The sequence below is a fragment of the Lepisma saccharinum genome, chromosome 23 (genome assembly GCF_977018435.1).
Source record: "Lepisma saccharinum chromosome 23, izLepSacc3.1, whole genome shotgun sequence".
Taxonomy (NCBI): Eukaryota; Metazoa; Arthropoda; class Insecta; order Zygentoma; family Lepismatidae; genus Lepisma; species Lepisma saccharinum.
This window is the reverse complement of record NC_139251.1, coordinates 65,195,185-65,219,540: the sequence shown is the minus strand read 5'-3', so window position 1 is coordinate 65,219,540 and position 24,356 is coordinate 65,195,185. Positions and strand designations below refer to the sequence as shown.

Genomic DNA, 24,356 nt, shown 5'->3' with positions numbered 1-24,356 from the left:
ATATTAGATGTCTTATTGTTGGGCCATCGGCTTGTGGTAAAACTACACTAATGATTGATATTTTTTTATTGGCACCCAACTGGTTAGACTGGAAAAACAGGCACTTGTATGTCTTCTCTAAGAGCTTGGAACAATTAAAATATCAGCAGCTGATGAAACTATATGATGGATTGGATATTGCCACTTTTGAACCAGATGTTAAGCCACTTCATGAATGTCTCGATAATTCTGTTGTTGTGTTTGATGACATTATACTGGATAATCAAAACAAGGTTAGAAATTTCTTTACACAGGGCCGACACAAAAACATTGATTCCTTCTACCTTGCACAGACTTTTTCTAAAATTCCGAAGCAGCTGATCCGAGACAACAGCAATTTTATATGTGTGTTTCATCAAGATCATACCAACCTCAAACACATACATGATGAATATGTAGGTGGGGACTTGAGCTACAATGATTTTTCTAAGTTCTGCAGTAGGTGCTGGAACCAGGACAGTTATGGGTTTGTCACAATTGATATGACAAGAAAACCCAATAGTGGCAAATACAGAAATAAAATCAACAATTTTCTAGACATTGAAACATATATAAATAACCATGAAAAGGCCAATTATTGATGATCTTAAATTAAGAGATTATCTTGTAAAAAGATTTAAGGGATGGAAATCAGAGAATCGAGGAATCTATGAACAACACAAGCAAACAGAACAGCCTATTATTGATGCTATTAGTGAATTAGGTAAAAATATCAAAACTGTTACAGAGCAAAATCAAAATTTGATCACAGAGCTTGTACCTGTAGCTGCAAGGAACATATTAGATTATCCAATCACCCCACTTTCCAGTATTCATACCCCTAGTCCTGTTGCTCCTCGAAGAATTGAAGCTACTCTGGATCCTATTGAATTGGGTCTTCTTGCTCAAAAATATTTAAGCACACCTAAAGACAACAAAGATGAGGTCTTTGGCTTATATGCTGACACAGAGCGTGATGGTAGCATCATACATAGAATTGGCAATTTCAGAGTAACATTTATGGGAGATGATATAATTGTATATTCAGAATCTCATCTTGGAGAAAAAGGTGCTTTTGTTAAGTATCTTGGCACACCTGGATTGTGGGAACTGATGACTAGGAAGAGGCCTGGCAGCTATACAGATCAAGATTATGAACATTACAAGGAAATATTAATAAAATCAGATGCTCTATACCAGAACAATGATCCCACACAAAAAAGAGTCAAGTCTAGCAGTGGAGCAAAATACAACAATTTAATCAAGCCCATATGGTCACAAATTAAGACTGGCAGTGGAATCAAACAATACAACACCCTGCCTAAAGAATTTGTGTGGGTTGATGATGTCAGGAAACTTGTAGATAGGTTATTGGTGATAGCTGGGGAGGAAAATGCTGGCAACCACAATTTTTACAATGAAAAGGTTGGAATTATGGACATGATAAGCACAAAATTGTCTAATTTTATAGTGAATGACACTAAGGGGATTGGATATCTTATAAAAATTATTAATACTCTACCACCTAAATTTTGGAATATTTCTGAGGGCCGGGGGTTGGTTAATGACATTATAAACAAGCTGCCATTTGAACTACACATTCCAGGCTATCAGTATTGTGGTCCAGGCACAAAATTGGACCATAGATTAAACAGAGGGGATCCTGGTGTTAATCCCCTAGATGCTGCTTGTAGAGACCATGACATAGCATACAACACACATTCTGATCTTGACAAGAGACATGTTGCAGACAAGAAATTAGAAGAGGCTGCATTTGGTAGATTTGTAAGCAAAGATGCTTCTTTAAGTGAAAAAATAGCAGCATTGGGAACCACCATAGCTATGAACACCAAACAAAAACTGGGGTGGGGGCTGTGAATATGTATATAATAAACCTACAATGAAGGCCAAGGGTGTTATGTATCAAATACCTTATGCAGGTCTTAAATCTCTTAAAACTATTGATAGCCTTTTAACCAAAAAGCAGCTCAAGAAAAAAAGCTCTTGTATTGCAAAGGGCCATGGTATGAAATTATTACTTAGTACCCCCCAATTAAAAAAATTACAGCAATCCAGGAAAAAATCACATGTGGGGGGTTTCATATTTACTATCCCGGCCATCTTAGCAGCACTCGGGGCTGTTGGGAGCTTGGCTGGGGGATCAGCTGCCATAGCAAAAACAGTAATAGATGCCAAGAAGAATAGGGCAGAATTAGATGAATTGAAGCGCCACAACCTGGCCATGGAGAAACAAGGCAAAGGTGTTAAGAGAGCCATGAATAAGTTTAAAAAAAACAAGAGCCGCTTACAAACCAAGATATTGAAGCTTTAATCAAGCCACTGGGCATCAAAAATTTTAGAGGTGTGTACATGTCTGATTCTTTGCCAGAGCAACCACTCAACAAAGAGTGTGGCATTGTTAATTTGGATAAGTACAAAAATCAGGGCACTCACTGGATCTGTTATCTTAAATATTTAAACAATGAGGCATTGGTGTTTGATTCATTTGGAGGTGTTCCACCTGAAAATTTAATAAAATATCTAAAATCAGCTAATCTTTATTACAATAATGCCCGTGTTCAAAATTTCAAAGATGTTAATTGTGGACATTTGTGTTTATCCGTTCTCAGATATATGTCTCAAATAAATAAACCATCAATTGAAAATTTTCAAAAGGCCCTGTGGTATCTGAAACATCATGGGGGTATTCCATCTCACCAGCCAAAATTCAATATTGAAACTCAAATTACATGATGACATAGTGTATCCCAAAATAATAGCTCTCAGAGCATTTTATGGCATGTACTTGATCCCTAATATTACACACCACAACAACAAAATTGCAGTAGGGGATCAAAAAATTGTCATCACTCCAGGGCAGTATAATCTGTCCACTCTAAATGCTCAATTACCCAGAGGTGTAGTATTAACTCAAAATTCTGTCACTCACAGAGTAGAGATTGTATCTGCTACAGAAACAGTGGATCTGGGTACTATAGGAGAGCTGTTAGGCTTTGAGAACAACACAAAACTTGAAGCGGCCATCAAACACACTGCTATTAATATACCTAAATTCTTAGCCATAGAGACTCTGAATATTCACTGTAATGTGGCTGAGGGTATGATCACCAAATCAAATGGCATAGACACTCACAAACAAACTGGCATCATTGCAACATTCAAACCTAATTCTGAATTTATGGAGCCAATCATCTACACTCCATCCCCAACATTATATTTTCCTGTGTGCCATAATAGAATAGATAATATTGAATTGATTGTCACTAATGAAAAAGAAGAATTAGTTGATTTTGCTGGAGCCACAACAACTGCAATCATAGAGATTAATATTTAAATAAAAATACATACAAAAAAAATGGAAAATATTGAGAGTTATGAGCTACAATCATTCCCCCCAAACAGGAGGACATTTGCAAATTTAAATCAACCCAACACAGAGATTGAGGTTGATCTTGATGTAGGGGATGGCTTTATACACCCCCACAGAGCAGATCTATACATGAAATTTGATGTTGTAAAACTCGATGGAACAGATTATCCGGCAAATTCAAACATAAGATTGGTAGACAATTTTGTGCCGCATCTGTTCTCTGAAATTGAGATCAGAAAGCATGGTGTTGTTATAAACAGAATAGATTATCCCGGCATTAACTCCACAGCTTTGGCCACACTAAAATTATCCAAAACCGAGGCTTCCTACTACAAAATAGGTGGATTTGAGGCTGGTGATAAAATATTAAGCAAGAGCCACACAGTGCTGTTCCCTATGCGCCTGTTGCCAGGATTCTTCTCAGATTACAAAGATATTATGTGGAAGGGTGGTTTAAGAATCACATTTAGAAGAGCTGCCAATGATAATAATGCTTTGATGAGGTACAGTACATTAAACTCTACAGGGGAAGCTATGCCTAATACCCTTCCTGATGAGGGCAAATGCATTATTCAGACTATGGAGCTAAGAATCCCAGTTGTTGAATATGAGGCCAGTTATGCTCTTAAATACAAAGCAGATATAATAAAAAATCCACAGGTTCCTTTACAATTTTATACATATCAATGTGTACAGAAGCCCGCATCTGGTACTTATTATGAGTTTGATGCTACAAATTCATTCTCCAGTATACAATATGACATGCCGGATTTTGTGGTGGTATTGTTTCAGACTGGAAGACACAATAATCAGGAAAAAAATTCAAGTAGATTTGATAGCTGCAACATCAAGAACATATATCTTAAAAATGGCAGAAATGAGGTATTCCCTAGAGAAAATTATAATTTAGACATGTCCAAGGATGATTTCCTTAAATTATATGAAGCATTTACAGCATACAAAAGAGTCACTACTGGCAATACTGACATGTATTACACACCAGATGAATTCAAAGCACAGAGACCCATGTTTGTCATCAACACTTCAAAAAGGAAACAAGTTGTGGTTAATGACAGGACAAACATTAAAATTATCTGTGAATTCCACGATACACTCCCTGATGACACTATATGTAGTGTTATTCTCATAGGTGAAAAATCATATGTTTATGATGTAAGAAATGAGAGAGTCACAGAGCAATTCTAGAAAAATTACATTATCTTAATACTAGATATACAAGTTGAGCCTGGTGCCCAATTGAACTTAAACCGGAAGTAAATATGTGTGTGTGTGTGTGTGTGTGTGTGTGTGTGTGTTAATACATTTGGCGTAGTTTTAGGTGTAGCCAAAAAAAATATCAAGAGGGGCATATTTTTGACAGGTTTATGGACAACAATCTCACAGAAGTGCCTTTTATAAGTGTAGGCAAATCAATCTGAGGGCGGTCATACTTTCTCAGGAAATTCCCGAGGGCATTTTTACAAAAATCTTGGATTAGACAGGGTTCCACACTTGAGCAAAAAGCTCATATGGGCATGTTGAGCTAGTTTTAAGTGTAGACAAATCTGCATGAGGGGGGGTCATACTTTCCGGCGCTGGTTGTATCATCAATTACACTACTTTTGTTGCCTTGGATCTTTCTCCACCAAGATTTCCCCAAATGGAATCGACATCCAACGATTTCACATTCAGGAAATATCTCCCTGATAGCTTCGTGAGTTGCGCTTTCGAAGTCTAAATGGATCGAGCTCAAATTTATTCTAAACTTATCATTTCCCACATTGCTTTATAAGTTTGTTAATCCTTCCCCGGAAAAAACTCATAAATACGGAAATACACCGACCATTACATTGTAGTCCATCAATCAGGTTTATCCTCTATGCCTATCTAATGCTACCCTTCCAGCAAGAACACGTGTAAGACCACACACACACACACAAACAAACACAACAGAAGTGAGAACGGTTTGAGAACATTTTACATCTGACAACATCGCCTCATTTTTTTGTGAGCAATCCTGTACATTGTGACAGTTTGTCAACGGCTTATCACATACCACTGATAAAACCGGAAAAGTGTGCGCAATCCCGCTGCAGCCGACAGGACTTAGCATTATGAAGCCATAGCGCTAGGCAAAAAGTGGCAAAATTGGGAGGGCAACTGCCCTTACCCCCCATTGCCACCCTAATCGCCGCCACTGAAAGACAGTATTTAGAAGTACGATGACTAAAATTTGTTACTAGCAACTATTTTCATTAAAAATGCATTTATCCTTCCAAGTGAAAACCTTCATTAACCGCATCCCTATTATTATAATAATATCAGTATTTATGAAGAAAATTCATTAATAATATAATGAATATTGTGTGTAGTAAGCTGAGGGAATTTTTATGAAGAAAAGAGAACGCTTTGCTTTGCGAGAGGGAAACTCTACGAAACCTCATTACGATCATTGCTTCCAACTTGTGCTTTGTAGGAAGAACAAAGCCAACGTTTCCATACTGTTCCTACGGATATTATCGCACGACAACATTACCCATCCATCCTAAAATTATATTCAATCTCTGCACATGTTACTAGCAACTTAGAAACAATAAACAGACAACAGCGTGAAAATCATGCGATGATAACTACTCGATTCCCGTTCGTTTCGCTGCCCAGTACGCGGGAAATTACTCAAAATACCTCTCTTAACGACTTCACGGAATGCAATAGTTTAGTGTGAAGCATACAATGATATGTTTTGCGAACTGTGATAAGGAATCGTATTAAATTACGATCACTGCACCCTGCAGTGCGTAAGAAAACTCTTGTAATCTTTCTTCTGCTGATCGCCCACAAGAGTCGTGTCATTTTAATGGCGCTTTCATGCTTCCCTGAGTTTTAATGCCGATCAAAAAACTTTATTGTCTCGCAGGGGGCGAGTAACGAGGAAGAACAATAAGAAATGCGTTCTTGATTCAAACGCTTCTCCCTCCACCTTTTCCCTCCTGAAAAGCCAGTCGCTGGAGTAGCATGCTGTTAGAGGAACGACGCCAGATACGACAACATGAAGCTTCTCATCTTCCTGGTGCTTTTCGCTCACTTACAGGTACGTTGAATGCAGTTATAACCAGGACTTTCCGGTGGTTAAATTTACTAATTAGAATTTCGTTTCGTTTTTTATTTATTGACCATTACTCCAGTGGCCTTATCACTGTGGCTTCACGTGATCGGGAACATAATGTTTAGAAGGCCTCAGAAGTATGCGAGGATGTATCTGAAACACCACCATGCTGCAAATGACAACAACCCAAGAGCAGGCACCAAATGTTCAGGGACAAAGTGTTGAGACTTATAAAAATAGACAATGTGGAGTGTTTTCGAATAGACAGGTAGAATCAGCTATAGAATGAGACTTTATTAATCAATGCACGGCAAGTACTGCAACCTTCAATATTCTACCATGAATGATTTTTTGTAGAAGCTATATGACTTCATCCGTACCTATATTTAACAGAATCATAATGCAAAGTTGATTGAAACATGGTCGCCGCGCCAATTAAATTGTCGCAAAACTTAGCGTAAGCCCTCTGAAAATTTTGGACTACAGCCCTGGCTATAACTTCCGTGCTTGAGTTTTGATTGTTTGTGTTATTTCCACGTTATGCGAAGAAGTTTATATTATTCTCAACTATTCATATAAGGGCGCACGCAGGATTTTTCTATTAAGATTTCACATGTTGGCCTCCACTCAAACTTCTATTTTACCGATTACTATTATTATTATTATTATTATTATTATTATTATCACACAAATCAAAAAATTTATATTAAAATACTTTGGAATTGTTGATAAGTTCAGACTCGAGTCCATCATTTAAAAATAAACAGATATCAAACAGACTCCTAGGGATCCTCCTAATTCTTGTTATTTTCTGCGCTGTGTGTGTCTGAAATTTCTCGAAATTAATAGGATTTATTCCAATCACTTGAGGGGGCGGGAATAGTGTGTAAAATTCGAAAAAATTCACCGTGTCGGAAATTTTTCGAATTTACCGTCCGGAAAAAAATTTCCTACCTAGTCCGTCAGTATTTGGCGAATTTTTAAAGTCCCTTTCCAATCTCGTCCCGACCAAACATTTTTCATCCGACACACACCTAGTTGCGGCAATCAACATGATTCTAATGTCTCTCGTTATTTTGTTGGGCTTGACAGTTAATTGCTGTAACTTTTCGAATTGCATGAACTTTTCCAGATATCTCAGGGGCAAGAGCCTCCATGACCCCTTTGCGGCCGCCCTTGTATTCATGAATATATTGTGCTAGCTCAGTCGCCGAGGATGTTAAGTGGTCGACTCGCCCCGAAGCCTCCGACTAGTGCATGCATGTGTTTCCACAGATATAGATAGGATGGTGGTTCAGTTTCGCCACCGCAATTCGTAACGGGTTTTGTAATTAAGGTTCGGTCCCTTCTCGATTTTACAGACACGCATCTGATCTCGTTCTTCAATTTAAAACCTTGGTCTCATTCTCAGTCTGGTCTCGAAATTCGAGACTCGTTTTGTTTCGATATCATACCTTGTATCATTCCCACTACAAAGACCTGTTGCTTGGTTCCCATAACTCCTTCCACATCGTACGGAAAGCTGGCGGGTCGTTAAGAAGCGATTGTCCGTGAATGGAAGCAGTGTTGATCTACAAACACCATCACTTCGGTTGTTTGTTTCATTTCTTATCGGTTTCTCTTTTCACACATTATCCGACATTTTGACTTGCGAAAACATCGAGTCGTCCGCAATATACGACTTTAGTGAATGGTACCTTCGACATGCAATATTGATATTGTGGAAAAATAATATTATTAGTAATAAAAATGATAAATATAAACAAATTTAAAATAATTTAAAATATTGTTCTTGGCCGCCTTGTAATCAGGGTTGCTAAAGGTCCAGGAATTTTTATTAAATTCAATTCCGGTCCAGGAGAGAAAATCAGCAACCGTAAATGGGTTCTGGACCGTAAGAACATTTTTATCTGTAAGGTATTCCAATTCGGTCCAGGAACCCTTTTTCTGAATGAATTTAAATACGGTCCAGGAACCTTTTTTCCGGATCAGTTTAAATAAGCTCCAAGTTCCGTATTGAAATGAAAGAATGCGCAACTTGGATCGAGTACGGACCTGACGATAACAAGGTAGAAATGGCGAAACGCAAGCGATTCAGTCCCGTTCTCTATGTAGCCCGATTCTTTCGCGCGCGTTACTTCACTTGTAGCAGCACTACCCCTCCCTGTTGTGATATCTGCTGGGAACAAGCAGCCTCACGTTACCTCATCGACGGCTCCTATTTGCTGCGGTTCCTGGATCGGATGCCGGAGTAACACATGACGGGTTTGTTTGAGCTCAATGTGACGCCACGCTAATATAGTCCATTGCGTTATGTACAGTAACTCTTCGACAAGGAAGTTATAGAACCTGGCCAACGAGAGGACAACAGCGTTATGATTTATTCCCTGCGCTACGTTTTCTACAACCGCAGTGTGACATTCTAATGTAAAACGCACTCGCGGACATTTTTAGAAGGCAACGTTTGATCGGTCAACCCTGGTCCAGGAATTGTAAATAAATTCAATCCCGGACTGGGAGAGAAAATCAGCAAGACACACACCAGAGGATTTTGACTACGTTATAGAGAGGTGGTGGGTGGGTGAACCTGCTCGTCCCTGTCGAGAGTAACCTGATTGCCTGATTGCATTGTAGAATAAGCACTGTGCGAATTAAGCTTTTTGCGGGGGAGGGATGGCCACTCAATGGTGATTGATGATTTCATTTCGGAAGGTAGTTTTTTTGGATATGCAAATTTGTATAAGTTACCAGTCAGTAAACTCCGTTTCTAAGTACCTTAGAGCATTATAAGGAAACCCCAAACTCATAAACAAAAGAGCTATCGAACTATCGAACTAGTTCAATTCAATGCGAACAAGTATAATATGTTAAAGCACAATTTGTTTGAGCAGTAGTGTTCTCATAAACAATAAAACTAAAAACATTTCCTTTCTGTAAAACCTCTGCGCCAAACGACAATGTAAAGAAGTAAACAATGGGTACTTAAAAACTGAACGTCAGACGTGAAGTAGTATGCAATTGGTTTAAAGGTTAATTAACTGTTTCCAGAATAGGTTTTCAATTGTGTTTAGTTAAGTTCTTTAGTTAAGAAATGATATAATATATGATTTCAATTTTCTTTTAGGGGAATAAAAACTCCCCTGGCAGGGATAAAAATAATTTTCCTTTGCCGGGGATATTTTTTTGTGTTGGGGGATCCCCGGCATCGTCCCCGTTTATTCGCACACTGTGAATAAGTGATACGGAAAATATACTATTGTGTAGAAACGATTTTTAAAATGCTATTTAACATCAATTGGAAGGCCAACATTTTAAACTCAACTATCGTTAACTACACAAGAGCTAGAAAGCTATCACTATCTCAAGGTCAAATATCAATTGACGATAAGTATTGTCCAGTCCACAGCTGGGAAATATTATAATTTGTGTTTTGTGTGGTGAAGTTCTCCGTTGTCTTGGATCGAGCGTTCCACCGATCTGATAAGAGGATAACGATTGAGTCGTAAGCATTGTGAGCAATCGAATGGTGGAGCACATAAAAAACAGCATCCTGAAAATGGATCGTGCCGTGATAACCGTCAGGTGTTTTATGGACCATGATAATGGCGGACATAAAAGTGTCAGGTGCCGCTAAGTGCCGTTATAGCTCCGATCTACAATTGGGAGCTCCTCGAATTCTGTATGATTTTTTTGTATTATTTCGTTCATTCATTGTTTTTAAGTTGCTCAGGTGAGTCTTTTTCAAAAGACAAATGTTTCAGAAGTGACGAACAATCAGATTTGGAACAACAATAGCTCGTAGAACTAAAGCCTGTTCGGCGAGAGAATAAAATTCAAAAATTCTATTTTTGTCTTTTCCGTCGAAAGCCAGGGAGGGTCACCTGAACCGCTAAACCAATCGGCTTCGTCCAGTTGTCATGGTCAGGGGAAATTCTCATGGTATTCTGCGTTGCCAAATTTTTCGTTTCGAGTCGATTTCGAAACATTATATCTTTAATGGCTGTTGCCGCGTAGCAAGAGAATGTCTCGGATTCCTTGCCTCTCCCTGAAATGCGAGCGAAGGGTGCATGTGGACAGCAAAAGGTTTGCAGTGACGTGCGGTGACGTCGACACTTGGGGTAGCAAAGAGTGGCGTGCCCAACGGGTCATAATCCCCCCACCCCTTTTAGGGCCCAGTATTCCTAAAAGAAGAACGTCAAATACAGTAAAAATTGCAAAGTTAGAAATGACTACAAAAAATTGTACACAAAACTTCCACCCACTTTCGAAAATCAAAAACGATTTGATTTGACTACTGAGCCAGAGATGCCGGGTTTGAATCTCGGCTTGGCAATGGGTGATCTTTGTGTGTCCCTTGCCCTTCATCAATTTTATCATATCGTCTTCGCGATTAGCCAAATATGGCGGAAAGCGAGGTAAAATCAACCAAATCAAACAATCAATCAATGAATGATTCGATTTGATTCGCTATTTTATACATTCGGTTAATCGCGAAGATGATACGACACAATTAATGAAGGGACAAACACAAAGAACACCCATGTCCAGGTAGGGATTCGAACCAGGAACTCCTGGTGTTGTAGCGCGCTGTGGTAACCACTCCCCCACGGTTGGTTGATCTGAAGGTTGATTTGACGTTTTAAGTCCACTTTATATACAGAAAAGCTAATCGGGACTAGACCTATAGATTAATGTGGGATCCGAACCACTATATACCTCCATCGGGTACAGATCCGGGACCACTTGCACTCCCCCACGGAGGTCGGCCGACAACAAACATGTGAGGAAGGAGCTAACCATTCGGATACGTGGGTATCGGTAAAGCAAACTGCATTTCTCCTGAGTAGTAATTTTCAATTGAATTTTTTAGATACCATCTTTATATATGATTAACGTTTTTTTCAAATTTTGCATTGCTGGATTTCCCTAATTTCCCCATCTCACGATCTCGTTACTGAAGGATCTGAGCTCGAGCCCTGGCCTTTGCATGAGTGTTTCTTTGCAACCACTCTTCACCCTTTTAATTTAATCAACGTTCCTTGTCATGGCAGAAATTAGGTAAAGCGATGGAAGAGAGAAGAAAATACAAATAATTTCCTCCCAGTGCATCTGCAGGGCACTGTGAAATCAGGAGCCTAGAATTCTCTGTTTATGATTGTCCCTCACGACTTTCGAACTCTTAGCTACTTATTCCGATTAAATATGTATGCAGCTGGAATAAGCGATGGGTAACAAAAAGCACCTTTAAACAAACCTTTTTTCTACTTTCTTCAATGATATTCATTTGACTTTTTGAGTTCTGGGATACATTTTTCATTTCTAATTTTCTCATTATTCACTGCAGGCAGAGTACAACACATAAGAACAAGAATGCACGCTCGTCACGAATCCCAGCCTGAATTGTTCTTTGCGAGGTCTCTTCATCAATTTCATTATATCATCACTCATCCTCATTTTCGCGATAACCAAATGTGGCAGAAAAGCGAAGCAAAATAAACCAAACCAACAACAAGAATTAGAACGCGCGTTCACTTGCCAAAATAAATACATCCGTATTTATGAATGTTTAGCTTATCATTTTTTTTATTGGAGGCCAAGAGATTAGTATATTTAAATAAAACACTACTAAAACGAGAGCAAGAGAGAGCGTGAGCAAATATTTGTTATATAATCATTATATATTCCATATTTTTTTAAAAAACATAAAATTTTTGTCTGCACATAAGACGTTCCAATTACATAAATAATAAAAGTACATACATATTGTACAACGTGTAAAAAGTAGTGTAAATACAGAGGACAGGAGTACTGCAGAAAAATTTCCCCTTAGTTCTTTAGAGGATTTACAAAGAAAGCGAAGGGAATCCAATCCCCTATCTGTCCTATAGGAGATAGACTGGAGGACCTGAAAGCACGGGCTTTCAACCATTGGAGCGGGGGCGAGGGGGCAAGGGAGGTAGAGGCAGAAATCTTCCCTTTCTTTCGAAAACCCGTTTCTACCTGGAACTGTGAGGCGGAGAAAGAGCGAGCTAGGCCGCTGAACGCACCGAGGGACGAGAAGCGCGTGAAAAAAAGTGTTGCATACGAACTGTGGTTTCAACAGAACAATAAATATTGTGATTTGAAAATAATTAGAGATTTGAGATTGATTGATCTATCTCTGCTAGACTAGCTACTCCTCAGTGCACATCACTGAAGGTTTGGTGTACGACTGGGCAAAATTCAAGCATGTAGCAACGCCGCTTTTCCTCCCTTGGAACTCTCACAACTGGGGACAAAAAGTCTGGGTTTCCTGAAGTTTATTCTTTGACCGGTCGAACTTTATAGAGGAAGGATTTCAATTTGTTGAAACAACAAACTATGGATGAAATCAGATTTAAAAATACAAATATGGTATGAAAATTTGAAAATTGTGCTACAATAATTATTCTGCAACTTTTTTAGCACAAGTGTTTGAGTTGTTTAAATATCGGCATGAATGAAACACATTTATTTCTTGAGGAGAACGAATATAGCTTGATCCCCAAACATACATAAATTAACGGCGTCAAGAAATACAGGGTGTCCGAAATAGAACTCTAAGGTTTCAAACAAGAGCAGGTATATTATTTTTGTTATGGTGTTTTCACCATAGCAGTAAAACGAGAACAAGCAAGTTTTACTTCACACATTCCCCACCAGATAGCAAAACCTCAAGTCACATAGCTGTACAGGCTTAACTGTAAATAGAAGCCGTGCAACCGATTCCCAGGAAAATGGACAGCCAGAGAAGGTCACGTTCCTTGGCCACCGCCAAGTCCCGATTTCACACCAATGGAGTTTTGCTTTTTGGGCTACGTAAAATACTTTTGTGTATCAGGAAAAAAATAGTCACTTGACAACCTGTAGCAATGAATAACAACAACCATAGATGTAATTCCTATACATATGCCTGCTTACCACAGTGTGGACTGAAGTAGAGTATTGGTTTGATGTCTGTATGGCTGAAAATGGTGCACACATTGAATTACACTAAAGGTAATGAAACTTTGAACATCATACTTCCATAAAATAAATCACATGCACATGTGATGCAGGATGTAATTTAATTTGAATTGAATACAGATTTGAATTCAAAACCATGGAGTTATTTTTTCGGACACGCTGTAGGTTACTCGTTCATGGTATTCACCTACTGATGATGTCACGACCAAAATAAAAGGTTTTTAGTTAGCCTTTGGGTGGATTCAACAGTGGAAGAAATGTTTTCAGGTGAGTTCTGCTTCCATCTCTCTCTTCCACTCCAGCTATACTACTTTAATAAAATGTCATTAGACTACTTCGATAGACAGAAAACTGGGCCTTTGATCGCTAGTCCAAGTGCCACCTTTAAACAAATGTTTTCAACAATATGTTTCATTAAATTGTGTTTTCGTTTGAACATATGAACATACATTAATAATGAATAAGAAATGCTCTACAAAATAGTAGACTAATTCCCTGCAGAGCTCGTATTGGACCAAGAGAGACAAATTGTCTGACACAGAAATGAGTAGTCCTACAGAGTCACTTAACTATAGCTAATGCTACAGATAAAGGGCGAAGAGAACACCTGACAATGGCCTTAGTAAAGAAAATGTTATCATCATATCTTGTTTTGGGAAAATCTGTATAAAAAGACAAATAAACAGGAAATGTCAATATTTGACTTGTGATTTGACTGTTAGAAATTTTCAGTAACAACGTAGTGATTGTGACTTTCCATTTTTTGCTTCATTCTATTTTATTTATTTCGAAGTCAATTCCTAAAAGCTCAATAAAAGTCGAAGTTTAATATTTTGAAGGAAAAAAACTCCTAGGTATGTAGTAATTCCTTTGGAAAATTTTTATACCATTGCGTATTTTTAGACTGGTAATTGTGCTACATACAAATAAGTAGTGTTGTATTTGAGATGTTTCCAATAAAAATTCCAGTAGTTTTTTTTCAAGCATTGCATATTATAAATGCATATTATAAAAATTATACACATAGCAATCCCACATGCAAGAGATTGAGGGGGGGGTGGGAGAAACAGAATAGCATCCCTCCATCAAATACCACCTCAAAAATTGCATTCAAGAAAATTTTAATAAATTATATAAATAAGAATATGCATGCACACTTGCCATAGATGTGCATTTTCTGCATTCATTTCTGAAAAAAGAATCAGATTACAGGTCGTCGCCAGAATTTTTTGCAGGGGGGGGTTGGGCAAATGATAAAAGTTGAATAGTAGAAAGATAATAAGGTATTATTACCACGGATATAAATGTCATTATACAATAATGAATATTATAAACTAACAAAAATACATTTGACTCAAAATAATAATAATAATAATAATAATAATAATAATATTATATAAATGTGGAGATGCGATCCACCAAAGGAGTGAATACCAGCACAACTATTTTCTATTAGATCCTATTCCTTTTGCATTTTATGCAGTTAGTATCTGAAATGCATTTTGATATTAACTTTTGCACGTCTCGTTCAAGAAAAGGTTTTAAATGTTAGGCGGATTTTTTTTTTCATAAAGTTAGTTGTGTGACCTCTCACCTACCACTGTAATTATTACAATTTTGAAAACTGTGGAACCATTTGTTTTCGATCCAATGCATTATTACTTTGATTTTTCTGTTCGAATACCATTTAAATTAACCTTATTTCTGTTTTTAACGATAAGAGTAACAAACTTTCAGCTTTCCTGTATCTTTAAATAAACGATGTTAATTTCCAGGGGGGGTCAACCAACCCGTTCGACCTCCTTCCCGATGCCCATGCATCAGTCCACTGAGCTTGAGTGATTCAGATTATTTTACTTCGCTTGTCCCCCCCCAAAATGCAATGCGATACTTTAAGGGAGTCTAATTATCCTGGAAAGTATGAAAAATTTGAAATTTATTTTTATTTTGCACCATTTTTTTGTGTAAAACTTAATTTCGTGATAACATACCATGTAATTCAATATTCTGATGTAATTGAATATTATTGAATAATATTATTTAATATCAAGTAAAGTAAATCCATGTATTTTGCAAACACTTATCTGACACAACAAATATTTCAACCTGTGTGCATGCTATTTTAGTATCGATTTGGAAATTGCGTTTGTACACGTGTGTATGTGTGTGCGTGTGTGTGTGTGTGTTAATGTATCTGTCATTGTATTCTCTTATAATTTTATTATTTTTCATTTATGTCAAATTTATTCATGTTATGTTATATATTTGATTTCAGTATTATAAATGTATGTATTGTAACTTTTATTCACCAGAGTTAGGTGGTAGAGCAGCCCAAGGCTGAATCTCGCTCTGTAGTAAATAAAAAGACTTTTCAATTCAATTCAATCAATTCAATATTTTAAAGCTAAAATCTTGTTAAATTGAGTCTTATGATTAGAGTGTAAAACTAACACACTAATATTAACAAATATTTTGAACGACGTTTTAATTATTACAATTTTCAATGGGCATCAGGAAGAAGGGGGGTCGAACAGGTCGGTGGACCCCCTTGGAAATTGACATTGTTCATTTAAAGATGCAAGAAAGTCGAAAGTTTGTTACTCTTATTGTTAAGAACAGAAATAAAGTTAATTTAGTTAGTATTCGAAGAGAATACTGCAGAATAAAACTGCATTGGATGGAAAACATTGAGTGAAAAATACACGAACAAGGTTAATTCCACCATTTCATCCAAAGAACAAATGGTTCTACAGTTTTCAAAACTCTAAGAATTAAAGTTGTAGGTGAGAGGTCACACAACAAACTTTAAGGAAAAAAAACTTACATTTAAAGCCTTTTCTTGAACGAGACGTGCAAAAGTTATATATTATTAATTATTATTATTATTATTTTGAATAAAAATTATTTTTGTTAGTTTATATTGTTATTATTGTATAATAACATTTATGACCGTGGTAATGATACTTATTATTTTCTTACTATCCAACTTTTATCATTTGCCCAACCCCCCGCCCCCTGCAAAAATTTCTGGCGACACCCATGATGTCAGTATCGGTGGGAATCTGTGAGACTATTCGTATCGATATCATTTCAAAAAGGTATCGATTCAGCCCTAATATTTACATTCTAACTATAGTTTTTTTTTTACAATAGTTTTTCTCATTGAATTAAATGATTTACCTCTTTGTTTTTCAGCTCATCGTGTTTGCCGCTAACAAAACTTCTGATGACTGTAAGTATAATTGTATCTAGTTGTAACTAGTAGTAAATCGAGGATTTCAAGGTTATATAGTTTTCAGCCCATTTTCACTTTCTCTTTAAACAAAGAAAATATACATTTAGCCAGGACCTCAAATTGATATTATTGGATTAGCTACCATAACCAAAAAATAATGGATTTCATATTTTTCTTTATAAATCATGTAAATTCATCATATTTGGCAAGATAAATTTCATTACAACAGATTGATTAAATTCTATTTTTTTTTTATTTTAATTATTAATTGTAATAATAATATATAACAGTAGTAATATATAATGCTTACGTTTGAATACTTAAATCTATTAATGCCGGCCCCCTTGGCAGAGTGGTTAGCACATCATGCTATGATGCCAGGGGTCCTTGGGTTCGTATCCCAGCCTGGGCATGGATGTTTGTGAGTGTCCATTCATCAATTTCATCATGTTATCATTCCCATCTTCTCAAATTAGCCAAAAGTGGCACAAAAAACGAAGTAAAAATAAAGCAAATCAATCAATTAAATCTATTAAAATAGTAAAAACAATAATGTTGAGTAATGTGAAAACAATAATACTTAGGGAAAGTTATAAAGTAATGCAATGTAATACTTTAAAGTTAATGTCCATTACTTGTGTATTTCTCAAATATCACCCACCGTTATGTGTAAAATGAGTTTTCATATCTTAGTGAAAATGCCCATTAGAAAGAAGTATCACATGTTATGAGATGAATCTCACAAAGTTCCATTGTATATCATACATAAAGCAATTTAAAATTAAATTACTTAATAAGTGTTATGCCTTCATTTCATAGTAAATAATTTATAACTAATGAATAAGCAACTGATAAAACTGTACTTAATGAAAGTAAATGTTGCATAATCGTCATTGCATTTCTTTAATTGGTCTTGCTTTTCTTGGTTCCCTTTAATTATTCACAATTTGTTCAAATATTTGAAGAAATACAGTAAACATTCATTTGTATTTAGTATATAAGAAGTAAAGGTAGCAGTGTGGAAGCAAATGCATAATATAAGAACTGAAACAAAAGTAATATGCCAGCAAAGCAGAGGACAAGCTCAGTATCTCACAATCCCTTAAAGTTACATGTGATGTAGAAGAGTGCATGAAAAATTATAAAATTAGAAAAGGTGTCTATAATAACGGACAAAGTAAACAAAAGTTATTAGAAGTAGGAAATGTCCTGCCTTTCATTTTTCTCTGCATGATGTTATTAAGATTTGTACGTACCTATAATTATTACTGAAATGGAAATATCAAAAAATCTCTTGTATAAACTCATAATTTATATCTTCTTTAGAAGACACATAAGAGTCAATTTCACTTCCTCTGAATTTTATTGCTTTCCTAGGGGAGAGGGAGCTAAGTACACAGAATTTCTCTGCCATAGATTGTCTGAAATGCTAATTCCAATTTTAATGCAAGTATCATCATTGTAAATTAAATGACAGACTAACGTTTTATTAGAGAGAGTATGTTTTCTAATCTCCCACCAAACTTGAAGTTGTCTTTGATTCATTGATTTAGTTTATTTTACTTCTGCCACTTTTGGCTAATCGCAAAGATGAGGATGAGTGATGGATGATTTCATAAAATTGATGAAGGAACTCTCTCAAAGAACTCCCATGGCCAGGCTTGAATTTTAACCCAGAATGTCTGGCATCGCAGCACACTGCGCTAATCACTCTGCCCCACTTTGAAAATCGTTTCTTGGACAATATATATATATATATATATATATATATATATATATATATATATATATATATATATATATATAAATGAAGGAGAAGAACGATTTATGGAGAATATGCACTATACTAATTAACCCTTCCTTCAAACAAATACTAAATAATAATAATAATAAAAATAAAAAGGAATATTTACAGGTACAGTCATCCACTAAAACCATTAAATATCTATGGGTATTACAAACATACTATATAGCCTACACCAAATACCTGGAGTGTTACTCTAATATCCCCTTTAAAGTTCAAGGAACCTTCATGCAAACAAGGCCCTTATTGACACAATCATGTTTCATCAGCCTTTTCTTTAATTTACTACGGCTGCCCACATACTTAAGTTCTGCAACCATACGGCTAACAAATTCTTCAAACTTCACTTGTTTTCCAGTGATTTGCTCAGAAATACTCTCCTTAAGATTTTGATTAAAACCTTTATCGATGTCACACACTAAAGGAAAATTTCCTTTCTTCCCGTCTTCTTCTGGATTTACTTCCGGTCGGACGTAAGACAATAGATTTAGTGGATCCTTGTTATATAATTGCGCCTCGACACAACTGATGAACATCCAAAGGACGTTGAGTGTTTTATCTTAAAGGACTGCATCTCTGGATTCAATTAAAATGTTTATATTCCTCCGTCTCAATCTGGCTATCACCAATCTTTTCTCAATCGAGCCTTTACCAATCTTTTTGTCAATCGAGCCTTCACCAATCTTTTCTTAATCGAGCCTTCAACAATCTTCTCTCAATCGCGCCCCACGTTGGGCGCCAACTGTCAAGGCGACGTTACTTACTCACTTCGTCAGTTTGTATACCCAAATATACTACGGGTTATCATGTTACCAACGTGTAGACAATGAGGCACAGGCGAAGAAAAACGCACAACTGCTGATCGGTCGCACGGTAGCTGCTTAACTGGACGCGACGAACGTCTCGACGCTACTGTCAACTCAACCTTCTTCACAGCGAGCGCGGCTCTGCTCGTCTTACCTACCTGCGAGACTTATCATGGCCGTTACGCGCACTTATTCATACATGAGGGTTGACCTTAGCTTTATGTAAGATGCAATTCATCTGCGTATATATATATAACTGTGTATTATTTCACTCTTCACTATAGCCTTTCAGTAACACACACACAGAGCTGCAAATTATGGTAATCTTAGTCTGTCTCTGTCTTCCAATGCCTTAAGTTCTAATTCCACCTCGGCTAAAACTCAGACCCCTCTCAGATAAGTGCTGGTCTTCAAAGCAACCTCACTTTACTTCAAAGAAAGATCCGAAAGATCAGTTTCCCCTCTAATAACCATATGTCAAGTCCACTTGGAGTCCAATAAATCGTCCCCAGAAACCTTTCCCACCAATATCGATCGTTCGTCCAAGAAATGACAGCTCTTGTCAGCTCCACGTGGAGTAAATGAGATGTTGCTAATTTGGTTTCTTTAGAGATTTCTGAACGTGAGGTTGCGGTTGCGTTATCTTTGCTAGGTTGTGTTATTATGTTGTGCTATTTTTTTATACAATATAAAGGCCATGGGAGTAAAACGTCGCAGTGAATGAATGGATGTCTAAACACTGCAGGCAGAAGTGACAACAGCGCTTCTCAGAAAAAACAGTTGGTGGCTCGAAACCAGATAGGTGTCCGGTTGGCTTCCTCTGGAGTTCTGTCAAAGATACCGAACTGGTGACGCTTTGAAGACTAGCACTTTACGGGCTTGGTGAATAAAGTATTGAGAACTTAAGGGAGGTGTTCGTGGATCATTAAATAAATGAACGACTCTTCTCAAATTTTAAGATTGGCAACTGCATCTTCTGGGAGGTTACTTTGACCTTTCTTTTCATTCATTTTTATCCAGGAGATGGTTTATTTCCAATACATAATTAAGTTTACATTACACTCAGTTACAATTTACAATCCATGAATATCCTTAATTTCAAAAAATACAGAATCCCCTGTTCGTTAATATTCGATTCGATGAACCCAGAATTCGAATTTGCTGCATGTCTCCATGGGAAAAATCCAAAGATGTATATGTGCAGGGAATAGTTACGTGTGTATGCGTGTCGCTAGGAGGAAGCCGTACCAGGGAAGAGAACCCTGTCGTTTTTGCAACCGTAGACGAAGCTTAAGGCCTACCATTTAGTAGCAGACAAAAACTTTCGTACATGCCCAAAATGTGTCACGAGTATCGATGTCAATACGGGCAGGATTTAAGCAGAATAGAATCTACGGGCTCCACTGAGTACTTGGGATCGAGAAACGTTAGTAGGCAGAGCTTGCATCAAGATACACGCCAATGATGACATTTTCCATTGAAAGACGAGAGACATTGCATTACATGTCTAGTCTTGCTTCCATGCCCAAATAAGTCGGCGTTGAAGAAGGCCAAAATAAAGTTCGAAGATCTGAAATTCTATCATTTATCCGTAAGAATGAGAACATATGGGTCAACAATGTCAAATACATGTCCAATAGGCAGGCGTTATTAACCTCAAAGGATTTCGGCCGATCCTAACCTGTCGTCCCATAACATTATAAATTTCGAAGTATAAATGTGCTTTGCGAAATACAGGTATCTTTATTCCCAAGTGTCGTTAGATGTTTATATCGTAGAGCCAACGCTGATGGAATGCGTGCAAACTAAGCTCCGCATCTACTTATGTACCTTTCCAATCGATGTTCACTTGTTAAGCATTACGTAATTTGCACAGCGCGACTCGCGACAAAAACTAAATACTCATCAATGTCTAGATTCACAATCTCAATATCAAAGTTTAACTGATTTCCACGTTGCAGCAAAACCAAATAAAATTGTATAAGGGGAACGATTCATCTCTATTAATAAAGCCAGTGGCGTGGCGTGGGATTTTTAAAAGTGTTACCGGTTATCAATAGGACATTTAAGGGAGACTTGGGCGCTTCCCCACCTCATGCCCCCCCCCCCCAATGTCTTCCTAGTAGTTCATATAATATTAATCTGGTACGTCTGCAATTCAATACTAGATTTTGGTAAAGTTATTAATCAGGAAAAAAAATGTTGACATAAGGACTGAAGTGAAATCGCAAACATTGGTTGTTGACACAATAATACGTAATTTGATACTTACAGAAACATCGAAGGCTACTTATAGAGCAGATCAATCCGACGACTCTTCTTTGAAAATAGTTATATGATGCTGGGGTCCCGGGTTCGAATCCTGGCTTGGGCATGGACGTTTGTGATGTCTATTCATCAATTTCATCATATCATCACTCATCCCCATCTTCGCAAATTAGCCAAAAGTGGCACAAGCGAAGCAAAATCGATCAAATCAAATCAAAAAAGTTCTATGATGCTGTCATAAAGAGAAGTTTTTCATTTGAATTTGAATTTTTGGGTGCGTCATGGTCCACACTTTTTTTCGCCCGAAAATAGAGTACATGGCCAACAAAAGAGTTTCGACAACTGCACACATCCACATAAACACGGATAGTCGTTATACCACGAAACATTGAAATGTCGGTTATATCCAGCAGACGACTTGGTTTTTAAATCGTTCAAAATAGGCTTTGGCCTCCCTTTCGCCACAATTTCGATTTTTTTCTGCAAAAGAACGAACAGAAAGATTGCTTCAAAATATCTTCTATCGCACGATTACACACACTGTTCAGATAGGATGAACCCGCCACCTCGGAACTCGGAGCAAGCTCCATTAATTAATTGACAATGCCCGAAAACAACATAAAGACGAAAGACACCACTCACAAAACTCGCACTGCACAGTCCCTCCCACAAACCGTTGTTTACTTTTGTAACACGTGAAGCACCCTCCTTGCCCCCTCCCCTCTCAGCATCGGCGCTTCCCCAATATTTCCTTCGGAACCTGCAAGAAGTCCAGTTCTACTACTGTTGCCATCTTAGTTCTTTTGAAACCAGATTTGCCCAAATCGCGAAACTTTTCGTTTCAAATAAGATTGTAGAGTAGATGAAGTCTTCATCTGTTTCGTAACTACTCCCACTCCCATGTTTCGCTAAATCCACTGAAATCTCATTTCTGACACCACTACTATTTCGTATTTACGTCCTTTGCTACCTTTAAGTAATGTTTTCACCCAAAACCAGTTCTACCACCTCAAAAACATTGCTTCAATCCGAAATTATTGCATTCCTGCGACAACGTATGTCAATCTCAATCGGCCCTTTCAACAATTACCACAAATTCCTGTAACCGAGATAATATTATATGTGTGAAACATAGAATTTTAGGTTGACATTTTTAGAAGGACAGCGGACCACTTGATCATACCCATCCCTCTCCTCTCCTTCTCGCCCATGATGTCGAAGAAGGACATCACTGATATTTAGAGTAAATACAAAATATCACTTGGTAGTTTGCTTTTCCCCCAGTGTGATTTCATTTTTTTAAATTTTGATTTGGCGATTTAAGTCCACTTCATGCACAGTAATGCTAATCGGGACAGTTTAAAGTTGGAGCCGAACTACTTGTGCCTCCACCGGGTATCGAACCCGGGATCCCTTGATGACAAGGCGGCGACGCTACCACTACGCCATCATTCCCCAGTGTGACTGGACACCTTCAGAGTAAGATAGACCGGATTAGGCGACTTAGCTATTTTGTGTCAATTGAATATGGCAACACTGGTCTGTATCCGGTAAGGATCACCGGCAACTGCGCGGGCTAAACAGGCATGCCAAAAATCCGCCTCCTCCTCCTCCCGTGGTCAGTCTTTGCCGCAACGCGAAGTCTTCCTTGCGTGGGCTCAGGGCCCTTTCCTCATGTTGCCTGAGGAGGGTACCGGATCAGTCCTCTTCGCTTTTGCCGGTGTCAGAAAAAATGTCAGTCTGCAATATTTACTTTACGACAATATTACCAATTTATGTATGTAATAATATTTTAAGACAGGTTCTTCAATTCTTTATATTTTGGTGTTACCTGAGGTAACAGCGGCTACATGCACGCCACGCCTCTGATAAAGACTAAACTCGAATCATTGCCCCTTGCAACTTGAACCTTATTGAATACATTAAACTTAAAATAACAAATTCGATCTTCCGATTGTTGCTAAACGAAATCTATGTCAAACTAAATCATAAACATTTTTCTGCAGTGAAAGAACACAGATTTACATATCCAATATTAAAGATTCGGTCAGAAAATTAACATATGGTTTATTACATTAAGCCGTGTTTACACTTATTGTTACAATAAAGGAAATATTAGTGAATTATAAGCCTAGTAATAATCTTTCTATTTATCAAAAATTATGAAATATAAAAGATTACAAATACAAAATATTAATAATCAAATAATAAGAACCAACTAATATAAAATAATCCAGAATAATTAACGGCACATGGATATGAGCCATGAGGCTCATATCAACACCTTGGCTAGGATGCCCACATAAGTGGTTAAAAACTTTCTCTCCAGACTCATGGCAGGTAGTATTTATTTTTAATGTATCATCATATGATTCACAGCATCAAAAATATACTAAATTTATTAATTTCCTTTTAGTTCCGGATTTTGATTTTACACCCAAGTGGTTACGAAGATTTGGACTCGACACTAGTGGTAAGCTCACCTGCATGCACTTTATTCATTCAAAGCTACAAGAAAATTTAAACATATTCAATTATAAAAAAAACACATTGAACTTGATGTTTAAGATACTTCAGCATAAACATTTGAAAATGTATTTCTTCTTGTCATGAATGAACACATCTTCACTGAATATTTTATTCAAAATTATACAAGAAAAGCATGTTACTGATTTCAAGATGCTAATTTAAAGTATTGTTACCTCTAAAACCCTCACTGAAACTAATAAATGAAATAAGGCCAA

At 37.2% G+C, this 24,356-nt stretch overlaps 1 protein-coding gene across 2 annotated transcripts in view; it reads left to right on the top strand.

Moving 5' to 3' along the window:
- Window positions 1–6,339: 6,339 nt before the first annotated feature.
- LOC146005391 (uncharacterized) overlaps window positions 6,340–24,356 on the top strand; it is a 39,994-nt gene continuing 21,977 nt past the window's right edge. The window contains exons 1-3 of one of the 2 annotated variants that reach the window (XM_083144622.1): window positions 6,340–6,500; window positions 16,695–16,731; window positions 24,029–24,085. In XM_083144622.1, coding sequence (XP_083000748.1) covers window positions 6,459–6,500; window positions 16,695–16,731; window positions 24,029–24,085 — 136 coding nt within the window. In that variant the 5' untranslated portion in view covers window positions 6,340–6,458. The remainder of the gene's footprint in view (window positions 6,501–16,694; window positions 16,732–24,028; window positions 24,086–24,356) is intronic. The other variant, XM_083144623.1, reaches the window with a different exon arrangement.